Source organism: Diabrotica virgifera, chromosome 7, assembly GCF_917563875.1.
Source record: "Diabrotica virgifera virgifera chromosome 7, PGI_DIABVI_V3a".
Taxonomy (NCBI): Eukaryota; Metazoa; Arthropoda; class Insecta; order Coleoptera; family Chrysomelidae; genus Diabrotica; species Diabrotica virgifera.
In genome coordinates this window covers 15840387-15865103 of record NC_065449.1, presented here as the reverse complement: position 1 = coordinate 15865103, position 24717 = coordinate 15840387, and the positions used below count along the sequence as shown (strand labels likewise).

General features: G+C 31.7%; 1 protein-coding gene across 2 annotated transcripts; it reads right to left on the bottom strand.

Annotated features, from left to right (window-relative positions):
* Nucleotides 1-1912: 1912 nt before the first annotated feature.
* On the bottom strand, nt 1913-24453 carry LOC126888704 (nucleosome assembly protein 1-like 1-B). Of its 2 annotated transcripts, none has more exons than XM_050657082.1 (4): nt 24277-24453; nt 16327-16561; nt 11839-12168; nt 1913-2672 (listed from the first exon to the last, which is right to left on the bottom strand). In XM_050657082.1, the coding sequence occupies exons 2-4, from the start codon at nt 16555-16557 to the stop codon at nt 2130-2132; spliced, it is 1104 nt and encodes a 367-aa protein (XP_050513039.1). In that variant the 5' UTR covers nt 16558-16561; nt 24277-24453; the 3' UTR covers nt 1913-2129. The 2 variants fall into 2 exon arrangements, with proteins under 2 accessions (XP_050513039.1, XP_050513040.1); XM_050657083.1 differs by lacking the exon at nt 24277-24453 and adding an exon at nt 24060-24127.
* Nucleotides 24454-24717: the final 264 nt, after the last annotated feature.

Genomic DNA, 24717 nt, shown 5'->3' with positions numbered 1-24717 from the left:
ATGTTGTTGCTGAGTAAAAAAATTCTTCTAATAATTTACTTAATTTGACTCATTTATATCGGCAATTCAGATACATATGATACATTTTAAAGTAGAAGACTTTAAAATTATATTGCCAATATTTATGAGTTGCGTTCCTGGGACGACTTTACTGAAAGATAGTTCATTCGATTACATGAAATCAACCCCAACTCAAGAATATCCGTCAAAAAAAAATCATAGCATGTGATCTGTCTTTAAAAAGACAACCACATGCAACGGTGACACTAAAATTCTCGCGTTAGAGATCTCATAGTAAATCACGAGGGAAAACCAGGAAAAACCTCGTGATACTATCCCGACATCGTAAGTATTTGGTCTTACATTTAATTTACTCTCAAAATTAATACCAAATTCCGACTTTACTATAATTTTGTTTAAATTATAAATAATATCAATAATACATGGATATATAAGTAATACTAAAATATAAAATATGTACTAACTCGACTATCGACTTACTAATTGTGGTATTTTCTTTCTATTGACTTCCTCTTTCAGTATGGGTATCCACATCCTAGTGCATTCCACTGAGGAATTTGCGACACAATTGGTTTCGTTTAGCATAATTAGAGCCGCTTCTTTGATTTTTCTCTTTTTACTATCTGTTTCTTTCCGGACTATACTTGAATCTCTCCACTGAACTCTATGTTCATTACCCCATGCGTGTTGACATATTTGAGATCTATCAAATTCTCTATTTTTAATATAAGATTGATGTTCACTTATTCTAACGCTTAATGGTCTTGATGTTTCACCTATATAAAATTGTTCGCATTTACAAGGTATTTTATAAATACAATTCTTTGTCCTTTCTTGTTCATTGTTAGGTTTAGTTTTAGATAGAATAGATCTCAATGTGTTGGTTGTTTTGAATGTTGTTAAATTTATTTCCTATTGTTTTAAGTTTCTCGGATAGTCCTTTTATGTATGGTATTGATATTTTCCTCGTATTACTTCTTGTGAATGTTGTAGGATCCCGTTCTATGTTGTTCTCTTCCATTTGATCCAATCTTGACAATTCTTTATTTATAAACGATAAAGGATAATCATTTTTTAATAAAACAGACGTTAAGAATTGTTTTTCTTTTAAAAATGAATTTTCGTTAGAAAGAAAATACCACAATTAGTAAGTCAATAGTCGAGTTAGTACATATTTTATATTTTAGTATTACTTATATTATTATATCCATGTATTATTGATATTATTTATAATTTAAACAAAATTATAGTAGTCAGAATTTGGTATTAATTTTGAGAGTAAATTAAATGTAAGACCAAATACTTACGATGTCGGGATAGTATCACGAGGTTTTTCCTGGTTTTCCCTCGTGATTTACTATGAGATCTCTAACGCGAGAATTTTAATGTCACCGTTGCATGTAGTTGTCTTTTTAAAGACAGATCACATGATTTTTTTGTGACAGATATTCTTGAGTTTGGGTTGATTTCATGTAATCGAATGAACTATCTTTCAGTAAAGTCGTCCCAGGAACGCAACTCATAAATATTGGCAATATCATTTTAAAGTCTTCTACTTTAAAATGTATCATATGTATCTGAATTGCCGATATAAATGAGTCAAATTAAATAAATTATTAGAAGAATTTTTTTACTAAGCAACAAAATTTTTGTTTATGTTAGTAGTATTTTGTATTTTGACAACGGCACCCGATTTGGGCGTCGAAACGTTAATAAAAATCATTTTTTAATAATATTGTGGCTTATTTCCCATTATAAATAGTTCAAATATTTAAAAAAATCACTAAAATCGGACAACAGGTTTAGGAAATACAAGACATCAAAAATGTCCCATTTTTAAGATGGTGCGTTAATTTTGATGCTTAGTGTATGTATTAATTAAAAAACAAAATAGTACGAAATGATTTACTTATATACTCCTTACAAAACAAATTTTGGAAATATAACAGATTTGGGTACGCTACAAAAACTGTCACTTCAACATGATTCTATAATAAAGACTGTTAACAATTTTTTACATAACGTAGGAAGAAACTAATAATTTATATCAAAAAGCCATGTTAAGATTGATGATAACATTGAATTTAAAGCCACAGCGGTGAATAATCTTATTGCTGTTTACAATTCTGCACATCTTTGTTAACTTGTGCAGCAACCTCTTTATCATCTGAGTCCCCATCATCTTCCTCATCGTCTTCCTCCTCTTCTTCTTCGAAATCATCCTCGTCTTCACACGCTTCTCCGGTGAAGAAGAGAACAGCTCGTGGAACGATTCTTTCTCTAATATAATGGCCGATTTCGAAATCGGTGGTAAGCAAATTCCTTAAATCTTCATCTACGTCCTCTTCCTTTGCGTCATCTGGAATTGTTGGCGGACTGAAGAAATTAAAGAACGAATCATTTTGGACAGTTTTGGTAATTGTGCGTATCACGCCTCTGCTCTTATGCTTCTGTTTCTTCTTGACGGTTTTGACGGTAACATTTTTGCCCTTGTTCCAATTTATTATGCAGCCAGCGCACTTAAATATTTCGGGGCCTTCGAAGCTGAATGGGTCATCATCTTCTGGTGCGCATTTCATATCATATTCCTTTGTGAGCACGGTATTAGTGAAGTATTCATTTGTGGAGAAGTGGAACTCAAGAATGAATTTCTGGAAAAACAAAATACATGTTGATAAATGAAATTACAGAACACGTACAGTACGTAAATCGTTCAGTTGGACATAGGGAATATACATTGAGAGAATTGTGGAAACTGCGCTAACCTGTTAGTTTCTGTTCGAGTATGAGTTTTTGGTACAATAGAGCTGCTAGAACGAATAGAATTAATGAGTTTTGAAGCAAGGCTGTCCATAAATAAATCAAAAACAAAGTTTATGATAAATGAGTTAATAATTTTACTTTAATTTTTAAAATATTTTTTATTTAAAAACTACATAATTTCAAAACTAAACAGTTTTCCCATTCCCTTAGGCCAAAAATATGTAGCTACTACATTGTCATATTTTGATGTTTATTTGTAGTATGATATAATTGATCCAAATAATAGCATAACCCAGACATCCAAAGTGAAAGATATCCTCTAACACCAAATTATTCTTCTATATGGTCCACATAATGTTCAGAAAAAAGTCACACCATTTTGAGCGTCAGGTTTGGGGGGGGAGAAATCGGTAAATTCGTAGTTTTTTAGGTTTTTCGTCAATATTTATAAAACTGCGGTTTAGCATGAACGACCTTCTATACAAATATTATTCTACATTAAATTTGCAATAAAAAAGGTCCCATGCATAATCCTTCTAAAATGAACGGTTCCAAAGTTACGGAGGTAGTATAGTATAATTGGTCCAAAAAAGGCCTAACCCAGACATCTAAAGTAAAAAAATTTCCTCCACCACGAAATTGTTCGATATGGTCCACATATTGTTCAGTAAAAGTTACACTATTTTGAGCGTCCGGTTTGGGGGGGAGATGGGGGAGAAGTCGGTAAATTAGTAGTTTTTTTACGTTTTTCGTCAATATTTCTAAAACTATGCTTTAGCGTGAACAATGGTCTATACGAAAATGTTCTACATGAAATTTAAAACAAAAAAGGTCCTATACATAATTGATATAAAATCAACGGTTCCAGAGTTACGGAGGGTGAAAAGTGGAAATTTTCGATACTTTTTATATTATCTGGGCAATTGATGATGATTTTGGGTGGCGCGGTTGACGTTTCTTCAAGGGCTTATTACTAACCTATCATCGGCCACTGAAATAGCAAATTTTATTTACAAAACACAATCCTGTTAAAGAAAATTTTTATAAATTGCCCAAAGAATATAAAAAGTATCAAAAACCTCCACTTTTTACCCTCCTTAACTCTGGAACCGTTGATTTTATAACAATTATGTATAGGACCTTTTTTGTTTTAAATTCCACGTGGAACATTTTTGTAAAAAACATGGTTTTTGCTAAAGCATAGCTTTAGAAATATTGACGAAAAACTTAAAAAAACTACTAATTTACCGACTTTTTCCCCATCTCCCCCCCAAACCTGACGCTCAAAATGGTGTAACTTTTTACTGAACAATATGTAGACCATATAGAACAATTTGGTGTTGAAGGAAAACTTTTACTTTGGATGTCTGGATTAGGCCTTTTTTTGGACCAATTATACTATACTATCTCCGTAACTTTGGAACCGTTCATTTTATAAGGATTATGTATAGGGCCTTTTTTATTTCAAATTTAATGTAGAACATTTTTGTATAGAAGATTGTTCATGCTAAACCGCATAGTTTTAGAAATATTGACGAAAAACCTAAAAAACTACGAATTTACCGATTTCTTCCCCTCTCCCCCCCAAACCCGACGCTCAAAATGGTATTACTTTTTTCTGAACATTATGTGGACCATGTAGAACAATTTGGTGTTGGAGGATAACTTTCACTTTGGATGTCTGGGTTTGGGTCTAGTTATACCATACTATTGTGTCAGTCGAAATGATTTATCAATTTTGAGGTTAATGCCTCTTAATGCTAACAACCGTGAACACACACATTATATTGTCATCGAGAGAGCTCAGTTGCTACAATTATCTCAATATAATAAAATGTATGTATTTATGTATCTAAATATATACAATGACAATGTATGTTCCCTATGTCCAGCTGAATGATTTACATACTGTATAACAAAAATATTGCCATCGCACTGTATTGAATGTATATTATAAAGGATAAAATCAGGAAAAATTTGATTTAAAAGATCAACAAAAACTGTCAGAAATAAATTTCAATCTTAACATTTGATTAGTTTTGACATAACTCACTCATTTACGAACGTGCCACTAAACAAAACTTCTATACATTATATTCTGTAAAAACATTCAACAGTCGACTTTCTTGAAAATACCTGCTCTTTAAAATGAGATTGTCTAAATTAAAAAATGTTTATAAACAAAAAAGTTTTTGCAAATTAAATTAATTATTAGAAGAAAGGTTTACTAAGTACAAGTAGGTGGAGGCCAATAAACTAAAGAAGAATATACCTAATACTCTGGGCTAATTAGCAAAATACAAGGAAAAGTTATTTACCAGCAATTTTATTGCTGGAATCGAATCTTATTATTGTATGTATTAATAATATAGGTATGCAAAGTCCGCAGATAGTGTGCTACTTTTTTTATAAACAAAATGGCGCCCGAAAATCGTGTTTTTTTCAATTTTTGCTCTATAACTCCAAAGATTTTAACTTTACACCAAAAAGACTCAAATAAAAATTCACCGCAATTAAATTCTGCATAGAGACGTGTTTTTCGCGATTCACTTCGACGAAAACTTTCCCCGGAAAAAGCGGGGTTTTCCAACAAAATCTTTAATTTTCAACTAAAATTTTAGATAAGTAATTGTTACTCAATAATTAAATAACTTGGTAATGTAAAAGCCCTTTTTGTATATATTATAATTCCAGAAGCCGATGGAAATTGAATGAACAGTTTAGCAACAATTGAATTGTTAATTAAAAATTTACGGTCACTATAATAACGACAACAATTATGGTGCATAAGAATAACTATGATTTTTTCATAAAAAGACACTATACCTATCTAATGTACTTTACATAATTGAATTTGGTATATTTAAGCGGCCTCAGGAATATTTTAAAATTATAAACAATTTTTTGGCTTATAAACAAATAGAATATCTCGGGAAATATTAAACTAAATTAAATTGTGAAAGCGGTATTCGAAAAACAGCGGCCTGATGCTTCTTCTAAAAGAAAAAACGTTTAATTATGACGAGTGGTTCCTGAGATACCGGTCAAAAGTTGACCGGAATTTACGGCAAAGATATAAACAATAGGATCATAATTTTCAAACCATCACCTTTTTATTTTTGTCCTCTTTCTCCACACCAATTTTCATATCTTTAAAATACTCATAACATATATTATTATAATAAAATCTATCGATAATACGTGTGAAAATTGTCAAAAACAGCAAAATTCCAATCAAAAATTAGGTTGGAGAAAATGTAACCCTCAAAGTTCAAAATCGGTATACGTTAAAAAAATGCATTTTCTCGGCTTCCCATGGAGCAATTTCCTTCATTCTTTTTTTGTTCCCAAGTAACTCGAGTAGAGCCATCTAACTAATGCATTATTAAATGTCAAACTTGCTTTTGTTTTGTTATAATAGATTAATTTATTTATGAGAACAGAAAACTACATATTTTTTCCAGTTGTAGACTTTTTTTAGATAAACTTAGTACAAGTGTACCTTTTAACGTTAAAACACAAATATTCTCATTTGAAAGCTGTATAATTATTTAAACAATCTTTATTTAAACAAATTAAAAATTTTGTTATAATAAATAAATTAATTTATTATACAAAACAAAAGCAAGTTTGACATTTAATAATGCGTTAGTTAGATGGCTCTACTTGAGTTACTTGGGAACAAAAAAAGAATGAAGGAAATTGCTCCATGGGAAGCCGAGAAAATGCATTTTTTTAACGAATACCGATTTTGAACTTTGAGGGTTACATTTTCGCCAACCTAATTTTTGATTGGAATTTTGCTATTTTTGGCAATTTTCACACGTATTATCGATAGTTTTTATTATAATAATATATGTTATGAGTATTTTAAGGATATGAAAATTGGTGTGGAGAAAGAGGACAAAAATAAAAAGGTGATGGTTTGAAAATTATGATCCTATTGTTTATATCTTTGCCGTAAATTCCGGTCAACTTTGACCGGTTGTATCTCAGGAACTACTCATCATAATTAAACGTTTTTTCTTTTAGAAGAAGCGTCCTACCGCTGCTTTTCGAATACCGTTTTTGCAATTTAATTTAGTTTATTATTTTCCGAGATATTCTATTTGTTTATAAGCCAAAAAATTCTTTATAATTTTAAAATATTCCTGAGGCCGCTTATATAGTCCAATATCAATTCTTTAAAGTACATTAGACAGGTATAGTGTCTTTTTATGAAAAAATCATAGTTGTTCTTATGCATCATAATTATTGTCGTTATTATAGCGACCGTAAATTTTTAATTAACAATTCAATTGTTGCTAAACTGTTCATTCAATTTCCATCGGCTTCTGGGATTATAATCTATACGAAAAGGGCTTTTACATTACCAAGTTATTTAATTATTGATTAACAATTACTTATCTAAAAGTTTAGTTGAAAATTAAAGATTTTGTTGGAAAAACCCGCTTTTTCCGGAGAAAGTTTTCGTCGAAGTAAATCGAGAAAACCACGTCTCTATGCAGAATTTAATTGCGGTGAATTTTTATTTGAGTGTTTTTGGTGTAAAGTTGAAATCTTTGGAGTTATAGAGCAAAAATTGAAAAAAACATGATTTTCGGGCGCCATTTTGTTTATAAACAAAGTAGCACACTATCTGCGGACTTTGCATACCTATATTATTAATATATACAATTATAAGATTCGATTCCAGCAATAAAATTGCTGGTAAATAAGTTTTCCCAAAAATGGCCTATTCTCCGATAATCAGCCCAGACTATAAATATAACCATAAACGGAACCATATAGTTAAACTATGTGACGTCACGGGTCGTTTGAACTATTTTAAAATACAGAAGACTTTAAATTTGTACTTCTAGTCGAAGCAAAAAAGTACTGAACCTCCGAAAAAAAAAAGGACAAGACGGATCTTAATAATTCTTTTTGCATTCAATTCGTGAATGCCCAGGAAATTTTGAGACTCGGAGCCATTATATAATATTGAAAAACTGCATACAAAAAATGCATTCTTAAAGTGCATCTCAAACAGACAATAAAAAAAATTCAGAACTCGTCAATTATCGGCGGAAATGAGTTCGTTACTCAGGGGTTTTTGGGGTCGCTGAAAACGAATATGACGTCAAAAGTGATCTCCGGAGTACCTGGTGCCAAGGGTGCCTACTGTGTACCTCACCTTGTGGAGTTTTCGGCACATTCATTAAAAATTAGTCAAAAATCATTACTTTTTTGGGGTTTTTGGAGCCGCTAATGACCAATATGACATCGGAAGTAATTTCCGGAGTACCTGGTGCCCATGGTACCTACTGTTTACCTCGTCTTGTGGAGTTTTCGGCAAAAAAATTATTAAAAAATTAGTCAAAAATAATTACTTGGGGGTTTTTGGGGTCGCTAACGACGAATATGACATCGGAAGCGATCTCCGGAATACCTGGTGCCCAGGGTACCCTACTTCTTATGGAGTTTTTGGCAAATTCATTAAAAAATTAGCCAAAAATTATTACTCGGGGGTTTTTGGGTCGCTGACGACGAATATAAAACATCGGAAGTGCTCTACGAAGTTCTTGGTACCCAGGGTACCTACTGTTTACCTCGTTTTCTGGAGTTTTTGGGGTCTCTGACGACGAATACATCGGAAGTGATCAGTGTACCTGGTGCCCAGGGTACCTACTGTTTATCTCGTGACTAATGATTTTTGACTAATTTTTTAATGAATTTGCAGAAAACTCCAGAAGACGAGGTAAACAGTAGGTACCCTGGGCACCAGATACTCCGTAGATCACTTCCGATGTCATATTCGTCTTTAGCGACCCCAAAATGATTTTTGACTAATTTTTTAATGAATTTGCCGAAAACTCCAGAAAACGAGGTAGGTACCCTAGGTACCAGCTACTCCTAGGACTTCGTCATCAGCAAGGACCAGAAAAAACGCACCAAAAAAATGCACCAAAAAATGCGCATTTTATTTAATGCAATTGATTTGTGAAAAATACGCAAGAGCCTTTATGAAAAATGCAATATTAAAATGTTTAATACTTGTCACTTTCGGCATTTTGGCGAAAAATTATTCATTACCCAATTTAAACTATGTCAAAAATAATACGCAAAAACGCACTGCGAATCAAAACACGAAATGAACTTCAGCTTTTATAAACAAATATTAAAATCTAAATTTCTGTACCTGCTTATCCCCCTACAAAGAGCAAACAGGTTTTTACAACCTATGTCAACTAATTGTTGTCCTACCGACCAAGTTATATTAGGGATTAGTCGGCTTAGTCCCAAAAATAGATAATAGAATAAGAATATTACCTGATTTAAACATTTTTCTTAAGAAATGGATTATACAGTTATTGAATTTACGACTGATAGTTTTTTAATTGGAAGTGAAAGTGAACCTTAAGCGAGATTTAAAATATCGATTTAATGCAACTTTTCTGAATTTATCAAGAAAAAATGCAAAATGTTTAAGATGTTTGAAAAAATGCAACATTTTCTAATTTATCAAAAAAAATGCAAAAATATGCAAAATATGCAAAATATGCAGATTGCATTTAATCCGGTCCTTGGTCGTCAGCGACCCAAAAACACCCCAAGTAATGATTTTTGGCTAATTTTTGAATGAATATACCGAAAACTCCATAAGAAGTAGGTACCCTGAACATCAGGTATTCCTGAAATCGCTTCCGATGTCATATTCGTCGTTAGCGACCCCAAAAACCCCCAAGTAATTATTTTTGACTAATTTTTAACGACGTTCTACACCTTCGTTGCGGGGTATGCCTCTCAGAGGAAAGGGGGGGACACTTATATGCAAGCGAAACAGTATTTTCGAAACAGTATTTTCACTTTTATTTAATAATGGTATGGTAAACAATCCTCATTTTTTAATATGTTATTCCTTACAAAAAAACCTTTAATTTAAGCACAAATAATTAAGAATCCTAAATGTGGGTCAAAAGTTATTAACTTTTTAAGAGCGAAACAGTATTTTCGAAACAGTATTTTCACTTTTATTTAATAATGGTGTCTTGAATTCTACACAAGGACAGGTGTAAGACAAGGTGGTGTTCTGAGTCCTTTGTTATTTATCACTCTAATGGACGAAATTGCAAAAGAATGCAGGGTTAAGGTAAAAAGAACTAGGGTTGGGGTGTATAAACTTCAACAAGTTTGCGTGTCAGAGTTGATATATGCCGATGACCTGGTTATTGTGGCAAAATCAGAAAAAGACTTGCAAGTAAATGTGAATGTTTGGAATGAAGCCTTTAAGAAATTTGGGATGAGAATAAATATTGAAAAAACAGAAGCTTTAGTAATATCGAAAACACAAGAAAATATAAATGTTAAGTTGAATAATGAGACCATTACACAAGTTGAGGACTTCAAGTATCTAGGATCAACAATGAATGGGCAAGGAAATATAGAACCAGAAATAAACAGCAGGGTAATGAGTGCAACAAAATTATACTATGCACTAAATAAAAGTTTTATTAGGAAGAAAGAAGTAAGCCTGAAAACAAAATTGATATTTCAAACCGTATACGAGCCGGTGCTACTCTACGGTAGTGAAACGTGGACAGTGAACGACAACATCCGTAGTAAAATCCAAGCATGCGAAATGCGATATTTACGTGCGGTATCCGGGGTGACCAGACGTGATCGTATAAGAAATGAAGACATACGTGAAAGGTGCGGTGTTGGAAGGACCTTAGACAGACTTGAAACGAAACAGTTATCGTGGTTCAGACATATGGCGAGAATGAGTGAAGGTAGAACTGTAAAGAGGGTATGGAAAGCGGCATCTGACAACAAACGAAGAAGAGGCAGGCCAGCAAGAACGTGGAATGCAAATATTGGAAAGGCTTGCGGAAAAAGAAATATTGGGTGGAGAGAAGCAGAAAGACTAGCTACCGACCGAAAGGCATGGAGACGTCTCATTTCTCCACTTACCTCGACACCGTAAGGTACAAGAGGACGGCTTAAGTAAGTAAGTAAGTAAGTAAGTAAGTAAGTAAGTTAATAATGGTACGGTAAACAATTCTCATTTTTTAATATGTTATTCCTTACAAGAAAACCTTTAATTTAAGCACAAATAATTAAAAATCGTAAATTTTGGTCAAAAGTTATTAACTTTTTAAGAATTCCCATAAGAGCCCATGTTAAAACTTAACTTTGAACCTTAATAGTAATTAAACGGCACGGTAAAACAATTTTTAAAAAATCAAGTCTTAGTTTTTTGAAGTAAACTATAACATACTAAAATTTCATGCGAATCCTTAATTCATTGCCGAAGGTGTAGAACGTCGTTAATACATTTTTTGCCGAAAACTCCACAAGAGAGGTAAACAGTAGGCACCCTGGGCACCAGGTACTCCGAAATCACTTCAGATGTCATATTCGTCGTTAGCGGCCCCAAAAACCCCCCGAGTAATGATTTTTGACTAATTTTTAATGAATTTGTCGAAAACTTTACAAGACGAGGTAAACAGTAGGTACCCTGGGCACCAGGTACTCCGGAGCTCTCTTTTGACGTCATATTCGTTTTCAGCGACCCCAAAAACCCCTGAGTAACAAAATTGAACTCATTTCCGCCGATAATTGACGAGTTCTGAATTTTTTTTATTGTCTGTTTGAGATGCACTTTAGGAATGCATTTTTTGTATGCAGTTTTTCAATATTATATCATGGCTCCGGGTCACAAAGTTTCCTGGAGCATTCACGAATCGAATGCAAAAAGAATTATTAAGATCGGTCTTGTCCTTTTTTTTCGGAGGTAAGATTGATTTTAGTGCTTTATTGATTCGTCTATTCTAAGTTATTATGAGGTTTTGAAGCGTGAAATTTTGGAAATCTGATTTTTATACAAAACTGAACATTATTATGTATTAAAAAAATGTGCAAGTTCCCTATTATGGATGACATCGATATCATAGCAAGAAGAGAGGCGGCAATAACGAAATGTCATGTTTAGCTATCAGTGGAGAACTTCCTAAGAATCTTTGAACAGCGAATAGTGTACTAGTACATAAAAGGCAGCAAAACAGCACTCACCATTGGATCCTCTTTGCAGATAATCTTGATATCATTCAAATGTTTGAGTATTGGAACATCATGAGGTTGAACCATTTCAGACAGTAGGCCGACATTCCTGAAAATTGTGAGCCAGAAATCAGGAACGCCTTTTTCGTCTTGAGGTTCTGTTTCTTTTTTAGAATCGTCTAACTTAATTTTTTCTTTAATGGCTTCTGGAAGATCAGACTCATCATCAGACGACCATTGAGATTCTTCATCAGTGGGTTCGTATTGGCCGCTGACAATGGTATTTCTTTTCTCATAAAGAGGCTGGTACAACTTGTGGTATTTACATTCTAGATTATGTACCTAAAAAATTGTGGGCTACATTAGGTTCAGTTAAAACACTTACAAGCTTCTAAATATATCCAAATCCAATGACAGAAAAGTTATAATAATAAAAGCATGGAAGGATCTAGAGATATTTAACCTTCATAGGACTGAACGGGGCCCTTTTGGACCCCATTACATAATTTGATACTATATCTTTACATATATGCAATTTTAAGTGTTGATCTATTAGGGCAGTCAATGAGAGTATTTGGCTCCGAATTCCATCCTACTATATCGATTTACTTGATATTTTCACAGTAAGTAGGGAATAGCTCAAGAAACAAAGTCTACCCTTTGCTGATGTGCGCTTTTATCTTGGGGGTGGTTCCCACCCCTTCTCGGGGTGAAAAATGTTTTGGTTAAAATATCTACGGAAGAGGCTAAATATCCTAATTTTAAGCAAAAACTGTTCTATCAGTATTTTTTGAAAACTCAATACTTTTTGAGTTATTCGTGGTTGAAAATTAGCCATTTTCATTGAAAAATGACACCTTTTTGGACCGATTTTTGCGTATACCTTAAAAACTATGCATCTAACAAAAAAACTTTAAAAATATTTCTGTACCTCATAAAAAAATTAATCTTGTAGTTAAAATACAAAAAGGGATATGGTAGGTAAGAAGAGTTTGTTTTTTTTTGCTGCAAGCTCAAATCGCTGTATTAAACTTGAAATAACAGAGAAACTGTCGATTTTAAGTGTATAATGATACTAATAACTTTTGTAGTGCTTGAAAAGACCTTTAAAATGAGCAATAAATACTAAATGTCGATTACGTTCAAACTAAGCGAGATATTCTGCAAAAAAGTTGATGACTAATGTATTTAAAGAAGAAATGAGAAGTATATTTAATCCCTCATCCATCAGAATTTAAATGCATCGTTTTCCTTCTACAGTACTTTTTATTATAATGTTATTTCTATGTTCAAAAAGTTGGACTGGATTAAAATTAATGGTTTTTGAAAAAAATAAGATCAAATTATAGAGCGCATTTTTAAATTTTCTTAAAAATCTTTCTTTTCCTCCATGTAACTCGAAAAAGATAAGAGATACGAAAAAAAGATACCACACAAAAATGTAGGGCTTTTTCAGATTAAAATTTCCTTTTTATTTTTCATTATTGTATCTCTTATCATTTTCAAGTTACATGGAGCAAAAGGAAGATTTTTAAGAAAATTTAAAAATACGCTCTATAATTTGATCTTTTTTTTCCAAAAACCGTTCATTTTTAACCCGTCCAACTTTTTGAACATAGAAATAACACTATAATAAAAGGTATTGTAGAAGGAAAACGATGCATTTACATTTTGGTGGATGGGGGTTAAAATTACTTCTCATTTTTTTCTTAAAATACATTAGTTATCAATTTTGTTTACAGCATATCTCGCTTAGTTTTAATGTAATGGACCTAATATAACTCATTTTAAAGGTATTTTCAAGCACTACAAAAGGTATTAGTAGCATTATATACCTAAAATCGACTGTTTCTCTGTTATTTCAAGTTGAATACACCAATTTGAGAATGTACCAAAAAACAAACTATTTTCACCTACCATATCTCTTTTTGTATTATAACTAGAAGATTTATGAAGGCAAGTGCCTCTTTGTTTTTTTATACCCTACAAAAATGTTTAATATAGTTTTTTTAATTAGATGCATAGTTTTTAAGGCATTCGCAAAAAACTGTTCGAAAAGGTATTGTTTCAATGAAAATGGCCAATTTTCAACCAAGAATATCTCAAAAAGTATGGAGTTTTCAACAAAAAATTATAGAACAGTTTTTGCTTAGAATTAGGTTCTCTGGCGAATTCCGTGGTAATTTTAACCAAAAAATTTTCTACCCCTGAGAAGGGTGGGAACCACCCCCAAGATAAAAGCACACATCGGCATAGTAGTCCATTCTTTCACGGTTTTTGCTCTAAATTTTAAAGAACCGCTTGGATTGACATGAAATTTGGCATACACACAGCTATAATGTCAAAGAAGAAAAGTGATATTGTGCCGATGTGTGCTTTTGCCCTGGGGGTGACTTTCACCCCCTCTTGGGGGTGAAAAAATATACGTCCAAAATAAGTCCGGAAATGGGTAAATTGACTAATTTTAAGTAACTTTTGTTCTATAGAGCTTTTTCGCCAAGTCAACACTTTTCGAGTTATTTGCGAGTGAATATGTTCATTTTTCAACAAAATAACCACATTTTTAGACGGTTTTTCGCAAATAACTCAAAAAGTAAGTATTTTGTCAAAAAAAACGTTCTTAGCAAAAATATAGCTTATAAAAAAGTAAAAAAATGGTGTACGCGTTAGGTCTCTGGATCTCGTAGAACCAGAGTTATAGCCAATGAAAAATAGATTCATATTCACCAAATTTCAAATAGAATATTTCGACGTGAAATATCCAAAAAATTAAGCACTTTTTGGGGAAAACCCATTATAACTTTTTTAAAGTGTTTAAAAATTATTTCTGTTTTTACAAAAAGTTTCTAGCATTAAATTTAAGCAAGTAACGCTCAAAATAAAGTTGGTCCCTTTTGTTTTTGCAAAAAAAAAATCGGGAAGACCACCCCCTAATTAGCAACTTAAATGAAATTAATCGTTACCGCTCCACAAATTATTTTACTTATGTCGAGTTTATATTATCTGTAAGTTTCATCGATTCAAAGTGCTTATTTTTGAAAAAATTTGGTTTCAAAATAAAATTTTTAAAAATTTAAATTTTGAAAAATATGCTTTTTTTCAAAATAACTTGAAAATTGTTAGAGATACCAAAAATCTCGAAAAACAAAAAAAGTCAGATTTGATTTTCTGAATATCATGTATTTTTTTGTTTTTTTGTTAGACAAAAATTGATTAAGATTTGGTGTTTCTAAATTTGCATACATTCGTGATCAGTGACTCGTTCAACCCCTTTTAACTACAGCCCTTTTAATAATAAGGACTTTGAACCGATGAAACTTACAGATCATATAAACAACATATACACAAGTCAAGAAACTTGTGAAGTCGTAACGATTAAGTTCATTTAAGATACTAATTAGGGGGTGATTTTCTCGATTTTTTTACCAAAACTAAAAGGGACTAACTTTATTTTGAGCGTAACTTGTTTAATTTTGATGCTAGAAATTTTTTTATAAAACAAAAATGAAGCTTTTTTAAAACACTTTAAATAAGTTGTAATGAGTTTTCCCCGAAATGTGCTTCATTTTTGGTTATTTCACGTTAAAGTATTCCATTTGGAATTTGACGAATATGAACCTATTTTTCATTAGCTATAACTCTGCTTCTACTAGGTGTAGAGACGTGATATATACACCATTTTTTAAAAATTTTTACAGGCTATATTTTTGCTAAGAATGTTTTTTCGACAAAATACTTACTATTTGAGTTATTTGCGAAAAACCGTCTAAAAGCGTGGTTTTTTTTCATTGAAAAAATGAACATATTCACTGCCAAATAACTCGAAAAGTATTGACTTAGTAAAAAACCTCTATAGAACAAAAGTTACTTAAAATTAGCCATTTTATCCATTTCCTGACTTTCTTTGGACGAATATTTTTTCACCCCCAAGAGGGGGTGAAAACCACCCCCAGGGCAAAAGCACATATCGGCACAATATCACTTTTTTCTTTGACTTGTTAGCTATGTGTATGCCAAATTTCATGTCAATCCAAGCGGTTCTTTAAAATTTAGAGATTTTGCAATATTTTACCGTTAAAGAACGGACTATAGGGTAGACTTTGAATTAGGAGATAAGTAGAGGCTAGGCCCAAAATTTCATTAAAATCCATGCAGTAGGATAGAATTCGGAGGTAATATCTTACTTCCATTGACTGGCATATATCTACAATTTATTCATTTCTTTGATAAATCATGAATTTAATGTTTAGACCCTGATCCATCCTATTATCTAACTTTATAACAACTGTAGATATTTAGTTAGTTGCCATTTGTTGTCTGTTTATTTGGATTTTAAGGTATAATAATAAAACCATAATAGTTATTTTTGAATGACAAATTTTAAAAGTAGTGTAGCATATAGCTTATTACTGGACCCGTCCTTTTCTTAAAATTTTAAGGTTCATCCTGTGAAGGTTAAACAAAATATCAAGCAAAATTGATCAGAACGTCTTTTCTTACCTCTTTGAAGAATTTAGCTTCAATATTAGTTGCCTCTAATTGGATTCTCTTTAGAGCCTTAATTCTTCTCTTAACTGAGGTAGGTAAGAGTGCAAGCATCGCAGCATTCCTCTGACTTTGAAGGGCAGCATAAACGTTAGGGAAATCCAACTGTTTGGATCCATCAACTTCCTCTTCTTCGACAGATTCCAAATCGTCAGGACAGTCTCCTTGTTCGTTTTCAGTTGCCATGTTGCTGCAATAAAAAATAATTAAATATTAGCAAAATGACTTCACGTGATCTCATTTTATTTAAATTCGTGTTTTAAGGGCGTAAGCGAAAAATTTCGTGCCAATGTGTTTTAAATTAATTCATTTTTTTCGAATCCTGAGAAAACTAATAAGTATTTTTGAAAAATTTAAATGCAGAATGGAAAATTACATTATTACCAAGGGCTGGAAGTCCCTGAAAACTTCAATGTTTATTTTGAAAGTTACAGGGGTGAAGAAAAAAAGAATAAATTTAGGGTGACTTTTAATTTCAAATATCTCATTCAAAAGAAATTGTTTGGTTATTCTAAGGGACTTTCGGCCCTCGGCAATAATGTAATCTTTCATTCTGCATTTAAATTTTTCCAAAATACTTGTTAGTTTTCTCAGGATTCGAAAAAAATAAATGCATTTAAAACACATTGGCACGAAATTTTGCACCAAGCCCTTATTTCGATTACCTTATGTGAAAGTGACTAACTACACAAAAGAAGGCGGGCTTTTAGAAATTCCACAAAAAATCTGAAGCCTTTGATAGACCAAAGGGCCACAACATGGATACAAGATATACCGAAGATAAGAATAGCTGAAGAGGACCATGTTGCAGACCTGACCATCTCCCAGTACAGATAAAGTATAAATGCATAATTCAGAGAAACGGGAGCAACAAACAGAAACAAAAGGACAGAACAACTAGATAAAAAAAATGAGACAAGTTATCAAAACAACTGTGAGACTACGCATAAGGAACATTGGGAAGAAATTACAACAAAAGTAATTGACGCAGTCAGAAAGATCATATAAAAATATAATGGTTCAATGACAAGTGTAAAGAAGCTGTACAGAAAAAAAATCAAGACAGCAAGAACTATATGGAACGAATAACTAGAGAAACAAGAGAAATCTACTAAGTAGAAAAACAGAGGGTCGATAAAAGATGTCAAACAGAGAAAAGAAAATATAAAACAATAATATACAGAAAATCGAAAAAAATCTTCAAAACAACGTTATAAGAAAAGCGTATAAATATATGCGCAATTTAAGAGGAAGATATAAACCCCAAGAGAAATAGAATCAGTCTCTGGAAAACATTTCCAAACTCTTTTAGGGATGCAAAAACGTTAAAAAGGTCTGTCTGTCCAATTTTGATTTATTTAATCCACATCCAAAAACCTCCGCCTTCTATTTTATCACATTTTTAACACATTAATGAAAACACATTCATCAATCTGTTGATCTTGATAATTTTCTATTTTTATAATTTGAATAAAACAATTGAAGGTCACTAGACAGTGTGATATTTTTTATATTCATATATTTACTAAATTACCAATTTTTATTTTGTTTTCTTTAATAATTATTATGCAAATATATTTATATTTTATACAAAATGTTGTGTCTACATAAAGAAAAATACAATCATTTTACTCTTTCTATGGACAATAATAAAAATGGTACATAAAGTAGAATTATCAAATAGAAAACTGGGACAACATTTATGTAAATAAAAAATGATGGAAAAATATCAACTATTTTAAAAAAAAGTTTGGATATGTCATTCTAATGTCATAAAAACCATTGAGCCTAACTAGAAACAAATGAAAGAAGCATGGGATATAAATTCTGTGCTCTAGTTTCCTTATTTTGCATTGATTTTGGTTTATAAAATTAAAAACAATATAGCTCCCGATTATTTTCAGCAATTTATTAATTTTCTTAATACACACATACACGATACTCGAAATAAAAATAACATATACTTCTCTAAAATGAATTATAGCAGCTCAATGAATTCATTAAGAGGATGGGTACGTATTTTCGGCTGCAATGCTATTCAAATGGGGATTCGTTTTTTTCGAATCCTGAGAAAACTAATAGGTATTTTTGAAAAATTTAAACGCAGAATTAAAGATGACGTTATTAGCGAGGGCCGAAAGTCTCTGAGAACTTCTATTATGTTTATTTTAATAAGTTACAGGGGTGAAAAACCGAGAGAAAATTTAGTGTGATTTTTAATTTCAAATATCTCATTCAAAATAAACTTTTTATTTATTCTAAGGGACTTTGGGCCCTTAGTAATAATTTAGTCTTTCATTCAGCGTTTAAATTTTTCAAAAATATTTATTGGTTTTTTCAGGATTTGAAAAAAACGAACACAATGTCGGTGGTATGTAATATTTTCAATTCAGTTTATTGATGTCAATATACAAAGTATTTACATAAGTCAAAAATCTATCTTTGTCTTACAACGCACTTAGTCGAATAGAATATTGTCAGCATATTGTCAGTTAGACAGTGACAATTTTAAATATTTGACATGGCATCGGGAATATTTTGAGTTGTTGATTAAATAATATTAATATATAGTGTATTTGATAAATAATTGATTTAAGACGTGAACTTAATAAAAAGTTATTTATTGTGTAATATTTGTGGATCCAAATAGTCAAGGATCCAAATCTGCAATAAAAATTGGGGGTTCCTATTTAAGATTTTAAAGTAACCCCCCACCCCACCTCCGTGGGGGGTCGTGTATGGCGCCATTCGGTAGATTTTTGAAAAATATTGAATATGTGTATTTTTGCAGTTTTACGATCTGATGTTAATTTCGCGAAATATCGTATTTAAAATTTTTAATTTACTCCCCACCACTCTCCGTGGGCTGTCACGAGCACCCACGGAGACACGGAGGTGGGGTGGGGGATTTAATTTAAAATCTTGAAATAGGAGCCCCCAATTTTTATTGCAGATTTGGATTCTTTACGTAAAAATAAGCAACTTTTATTCGACACATTTTTTCGAATTATGGATAGATAGCGCTATACCTAATCGGAGAAAAATGATTGTTTCAAATGGAAAATTAAATTAAAAAATGAAAAGTCCCCCACTTTATAGAAAGCTTAACTTAACCTTTTTCTGATTTTAGCACATACTCTTCACAATCCAATAGGTCCTCATACGCTAGAGTAACTGCAAATTTAGTATACTTTCCTCCCCTACTATGAGGATTTATTGATGAAAAACATGGATAGATGTTAACGCACATAACTTTTTTATTATCTCACATAAGTAAATGAATCAAAAAGGAAAATGTTAAGCAAGCCTAAGTCTACAATCGAGTATTAATTCTAATATTTTACATATGCTAAACTATTCCACAGGGTGTTACAAATTTTACGAAAAAAACACAGTATGATTGGTACACCCGGTATAAAATGATATTTACCTTTCTAGCAACAATATTATTACAACGATAATCTTAAATAATAAGGCTATAACATACTAAATAGGACATCAAACATGTCCTATTTTTAAGGTGTTCGGCTAATTTTGCCGGTGTGTGTATTATTTAAAAATCACTTTCACACTTTCCCTCTTTTCTCCATTGAGTATTACTTTTTGTTGTACATATAAATTATTACAATCACTGAATACATAGTTAGTAAAAAAATTATCACATTTATTAACTGAATGAATAATTTGCAAGTATACAAACAACAGTTAATCCAAGAACATTCAAAAGCAATCTCTTTAAGTTAATGATGACATTTTCAAGTAGAATGACATTCTAGTAATGTTAACATATCCATACCAGTGTGAATTTCACTACACGTAATTTGCCGTGTAAAAACAGAAAAAGTAGGGATAGCCTTAAAATATTTGCGAATTATGTACCCATGGCCTTAATATTTAGAGGTTTCAGAGAATTTAATGAATTGCCTAACGAATTAAAAGACTGTAGGACAGTTAAAAGTTTTAAAGATAAATTAAAGGTTTTCCTTAAAAATTTAAAGTAGTATTTGAATTGGCAGAGAACATGCACAATATTTTTTTGTTTATTTTTATCAACTTTTATTGGTTGGTGAACTTGTTAATTTGATTATAATTCGTTATTAATTTTGATTATAATTTGTTATTAATTTTAAGAATAAATTGAAGGTTTTCCTTGGGATAAATAGTTATGTTGAAATGGCAGTGAATGTACACAATTTTCTTGTATTTTTTTTATTGAATTTTTTTTATTGTGAATCATTGTATTGATTGATTTTCTTTCGTTTATATGTAAAAAAATGTATTTAAGTTAAAAATTTGTATATTAGGTTACCTATTTGGAAAATAAATATATCTATCATATCATACCATCAGAGACGTTTATCATATATACAAAAAAATCCACCACAACTAAAAATGAAGGAACAGATTGGGCTAGTAATTTCAATTACTACTAGAAAGGACTACAAACTTATCTGGCTCATTGACAAATCCTGAGGAATGGATACAACTGTAGAACAGATTAACAACAGCATCCAACAAGCAACTAATTATAGGCAACAATATAAAAAAGAAATGGGAGATATAAATGCTGAAAGAAGAAAACTATTTTGAAAATCGCCACAAGGAAACTATAATAAATTTACAATCAAGATGCAGTAGAAATAAACAAACCAAGACACGTTAAAGGCTATTAAGAGCACTCCCGAACCATAATTTACAATGTATCTACATTGTAAATCCCAAATCATGATTTCCAAAGTTTATACATTGTAAATTATGATTCGGAAATGCTCCTAGTAGTATCTAATGTGTCTTGGTTTGTTTATTTCTACTGCATCTTGATTGTAAATGTAGTATAGAGTGAGAAATTAAGCTTATTTAACAAGAATCCATAGCAGAGTACCCTAATTAAAACTTAATGAGGAGTGATAATGAATCACTGTCTTGTAAGAATTGTCATAGTGTATACTATGTTTGAATGATTCATTCCAATGGAATTTATTGACACATATTTTGTACAGCTAAAAGGGTGGATATACTTCAAAAATATTTTTTAATTGTCTACAGAAGTATGTTATCTAGATAAACAGTGACAAATTCAAGGAATCTCAAGCATTACTGCATATTAATATATTATTATGAAATATCAACAAAATTTATTTTTACATTGATAATTTACTTATTTTTAGAATGTCTATCAAAATTTCTAAAAGGTATCAAAAAAGATGAACCTTTGAAGTGCTTGTAAAAGAGGTTATCAGATTATGAACACATATCTAGAGCAGTGAATAAATTGAATATGAGTAGATACAGCAGAACAAGTGAATGTATGGAAGAGCTAGTGGATATATTGAATATGTCTTTATTTTCATCTAGAATATCTGGCAAGAGCAAATTAAAAGCAAACCTTTACAGAGAGTGCAAAAAACTACATAAAACAATGGACAGTAGCAAAGAAAATAAAGACTGAAAACAATAAATGCAGCCAAGACCATGCCATCATTTTATATTTTACTTTAAAATACAGCCTGAACAATTTTTTATTATACAGTAGACCCCCTCTATAACGAGAACTGAAATGGCAGGCTAATTACCTCATTATACAGTGATGAGCGTGCTAATAACTGGCAGAATAGCACAAAAGATGGAAAACATATGAAGTTGTGAGATAAAAATAAGTGACACTAGTCGAGCTGGGAAATTTAGCGATATTAACCTATTAATTTACATTCTATTTATTGTTTCCCACCTTTAGATGTATCAGAGGGGTATGTCAACTACAATTATTGTCACTGTCAGTGGCAGTTACCAAACTCGTCCGATACGTGTAAAGGTGGGAAGCAATAAGTAGAATGTAAACTTAAAGGTTAATATCACTAAATTTCCCAGCTCGACTAGTTTCATTTCTTTTTATCTCACAACTTAATACGTTTTCCATCTTTTGTGCTATTTTGCCTGTTATTAGCGTGCTCATCACTGTATTAGACAATAATATTGTGCATACATATGAATATGCAGTTTTCTAAAAGATTAACTTCCTATAGTGAAGCCATTCCAAGCAATATAAGATGCTAAATATTATTTCAATGAAGGTTTTGAAAAAGAGTCGGTAGATAAACAGAAAGAAGTTGACAGGTGGTGGAGTTTATTACATCACTGGCCTCGATAAGCACACAGATTTTAGGCATTTTTGTAAACAAGCAGTTAGGGTTTTTATTTATAGCCATCACCACGCCAAAAACAAGTAAAGAAACATGTTCTTTGATCTCATTTTTCCTCGTCATAACCAAATATGCCTCGTTATAGAGGGTTATGGTTCAATAGGAATTTCATGGGACACCTAATGTACCTCGTTATAAGCGGAACCTTGTAATACCCATGTTCATTGTAGAGAGAGTATACTGTATAAATAGGATATATCGATGGCTTAGTGTGAAAACCTCGTATCTCATTTTTTTTTTTTTTTCAAAAATGACATTTTGGTGGTTTTAGTTTGAAAACCTTGTATCTCACGATTTACAGCTGTTAGAAAAATTCCAAATACACTAGACTATTTTCTACAGCCGAAAAAAGAAACCACGTATATCAATTGCTCTCTTGATTTAGTGTGAATACCACGTATATTTATAACCCAGAATCTGGTACTTAATTTGGAGTGTTTGTTTGAAAGAGTCGACTTGCAGAAATGTTTTTTGTGAACAAAAAAAGGTAGTCCGGCATATAGTAACATTTTATGAACCTTAAATCAAAAGATTTGTATTGTATGGACCAAGTATTTGGAGGTGTGCAATAAGCTATGAAAAATGAAAACCTCGTAAATAATAATAAACACAACCTCATTTGAGATGAAAAACACGTATATCGAGATATACGAGGTTATCATATAGTTACTTCGGCAAAGGCTCTATATACTGCAAGGATATTTACGTGTTTTTCATAGTTAATATTTGTATTTCCAATTTAATAGCAACATTTAACACTTTTAGCTCTGTGCCAATATCAGATATTTTGTCTCATTGTGCTCAAATTAAAAATACGTAACGTAATTTTTGTTTTTGGGTTATATTATGCAGAAAATCAGTTTTTGCCTCTCCTGTAAAATTGTAATTTAATGAGATACGAGGTTTTCACACTAAGCCATCGATATACTATTTGCATAACTATAACCCAAAAATCTGATAACTTGGTTTGACAAATATGTTTTTGAACTAGGTATATTTTAAAGAAACATTGAACCAATTATTTTCAAAAATATTTTTAGAAATATAGGAATATGTATGTAAATATGTGCAAATGTATACAAATTTTTAATATTTGAAAAGACATCAGTAAAAATAAGGAATATAAGAAACTGGATAAAAAAGAACCATGTAGAATAATGAATGTAACCAGTAAAATATTTTCGAGTCGGAAAATATGATGAGGACATCACCATAATGCAGAATTTCACAACATGTTTACTTCTTATGAAGGATGACATTTTTCTATGCCAATGTGAACACTTTCTGAAAAACAGTGATTTTTTTTAAACTGAGCCCAAAACACTGTATCTATACATATATTTAAATAATTATATTCATTTTGCTTTGAGTTTGGTATTCTAGAGAAGTAGGTAGGTAGGTGCTATGAGGACCCATCACACATCAGCAAAGAGGCATTGGTAAACCCCTCAGCACGCAAATATAAAGTAATGTACTCAAAAATCTTACTTTTTAAAGTTTAAAATCGAGCTTGAACCTATTAAACTTGAAAAACTCTGCTGTACACGTGCACAAAACCGAAAACTAAGATGTCAAATCAAAATTCAATCAACTTAGACGTAATTCAAAAAACCTGCAAAACTACTGCCATTAGTAAAGCCTACTGCCTATGAAATGGTGGCAAATATTGTAGTAATCTAATGTGAGTATATAATTAAGCTTTTACCTTTTTTGTTTAGCCGAAATGCTTGATAATTTAACCAAGCTGCACCAGTACCAAAGGCGGCAAATGGAAGAAAGAAAATTCGGATTGACCCCACTTTCGTCCTTGAATTTAACAAAAACTTCGTCTTCCAGATGCCATCGCGCATGTGTCAACCTGTGTCAGCTGTCGGTAGTTCGACCACAGTGCCAGATTTATCGCAAAAAAATATTTACTATTAAAGGTTTGTTCCAACATGAACTTTTGGACGGTCCAGAAACCGTCACGAAACTAAATACTTGTACCGTTTGTTGTGCGCATGTTCGTAATTGTATCGCCCAGTTATTGTCCCATGACGGTAATCATATATTTGCCATTTTTATTGGTGACCGCTTGTGTGCTTTTAGTCGATCAAAGGCTCAAAAACTTTAAAGAATTAAGTCCCAGTGCGCAAGTCAGTCCAAC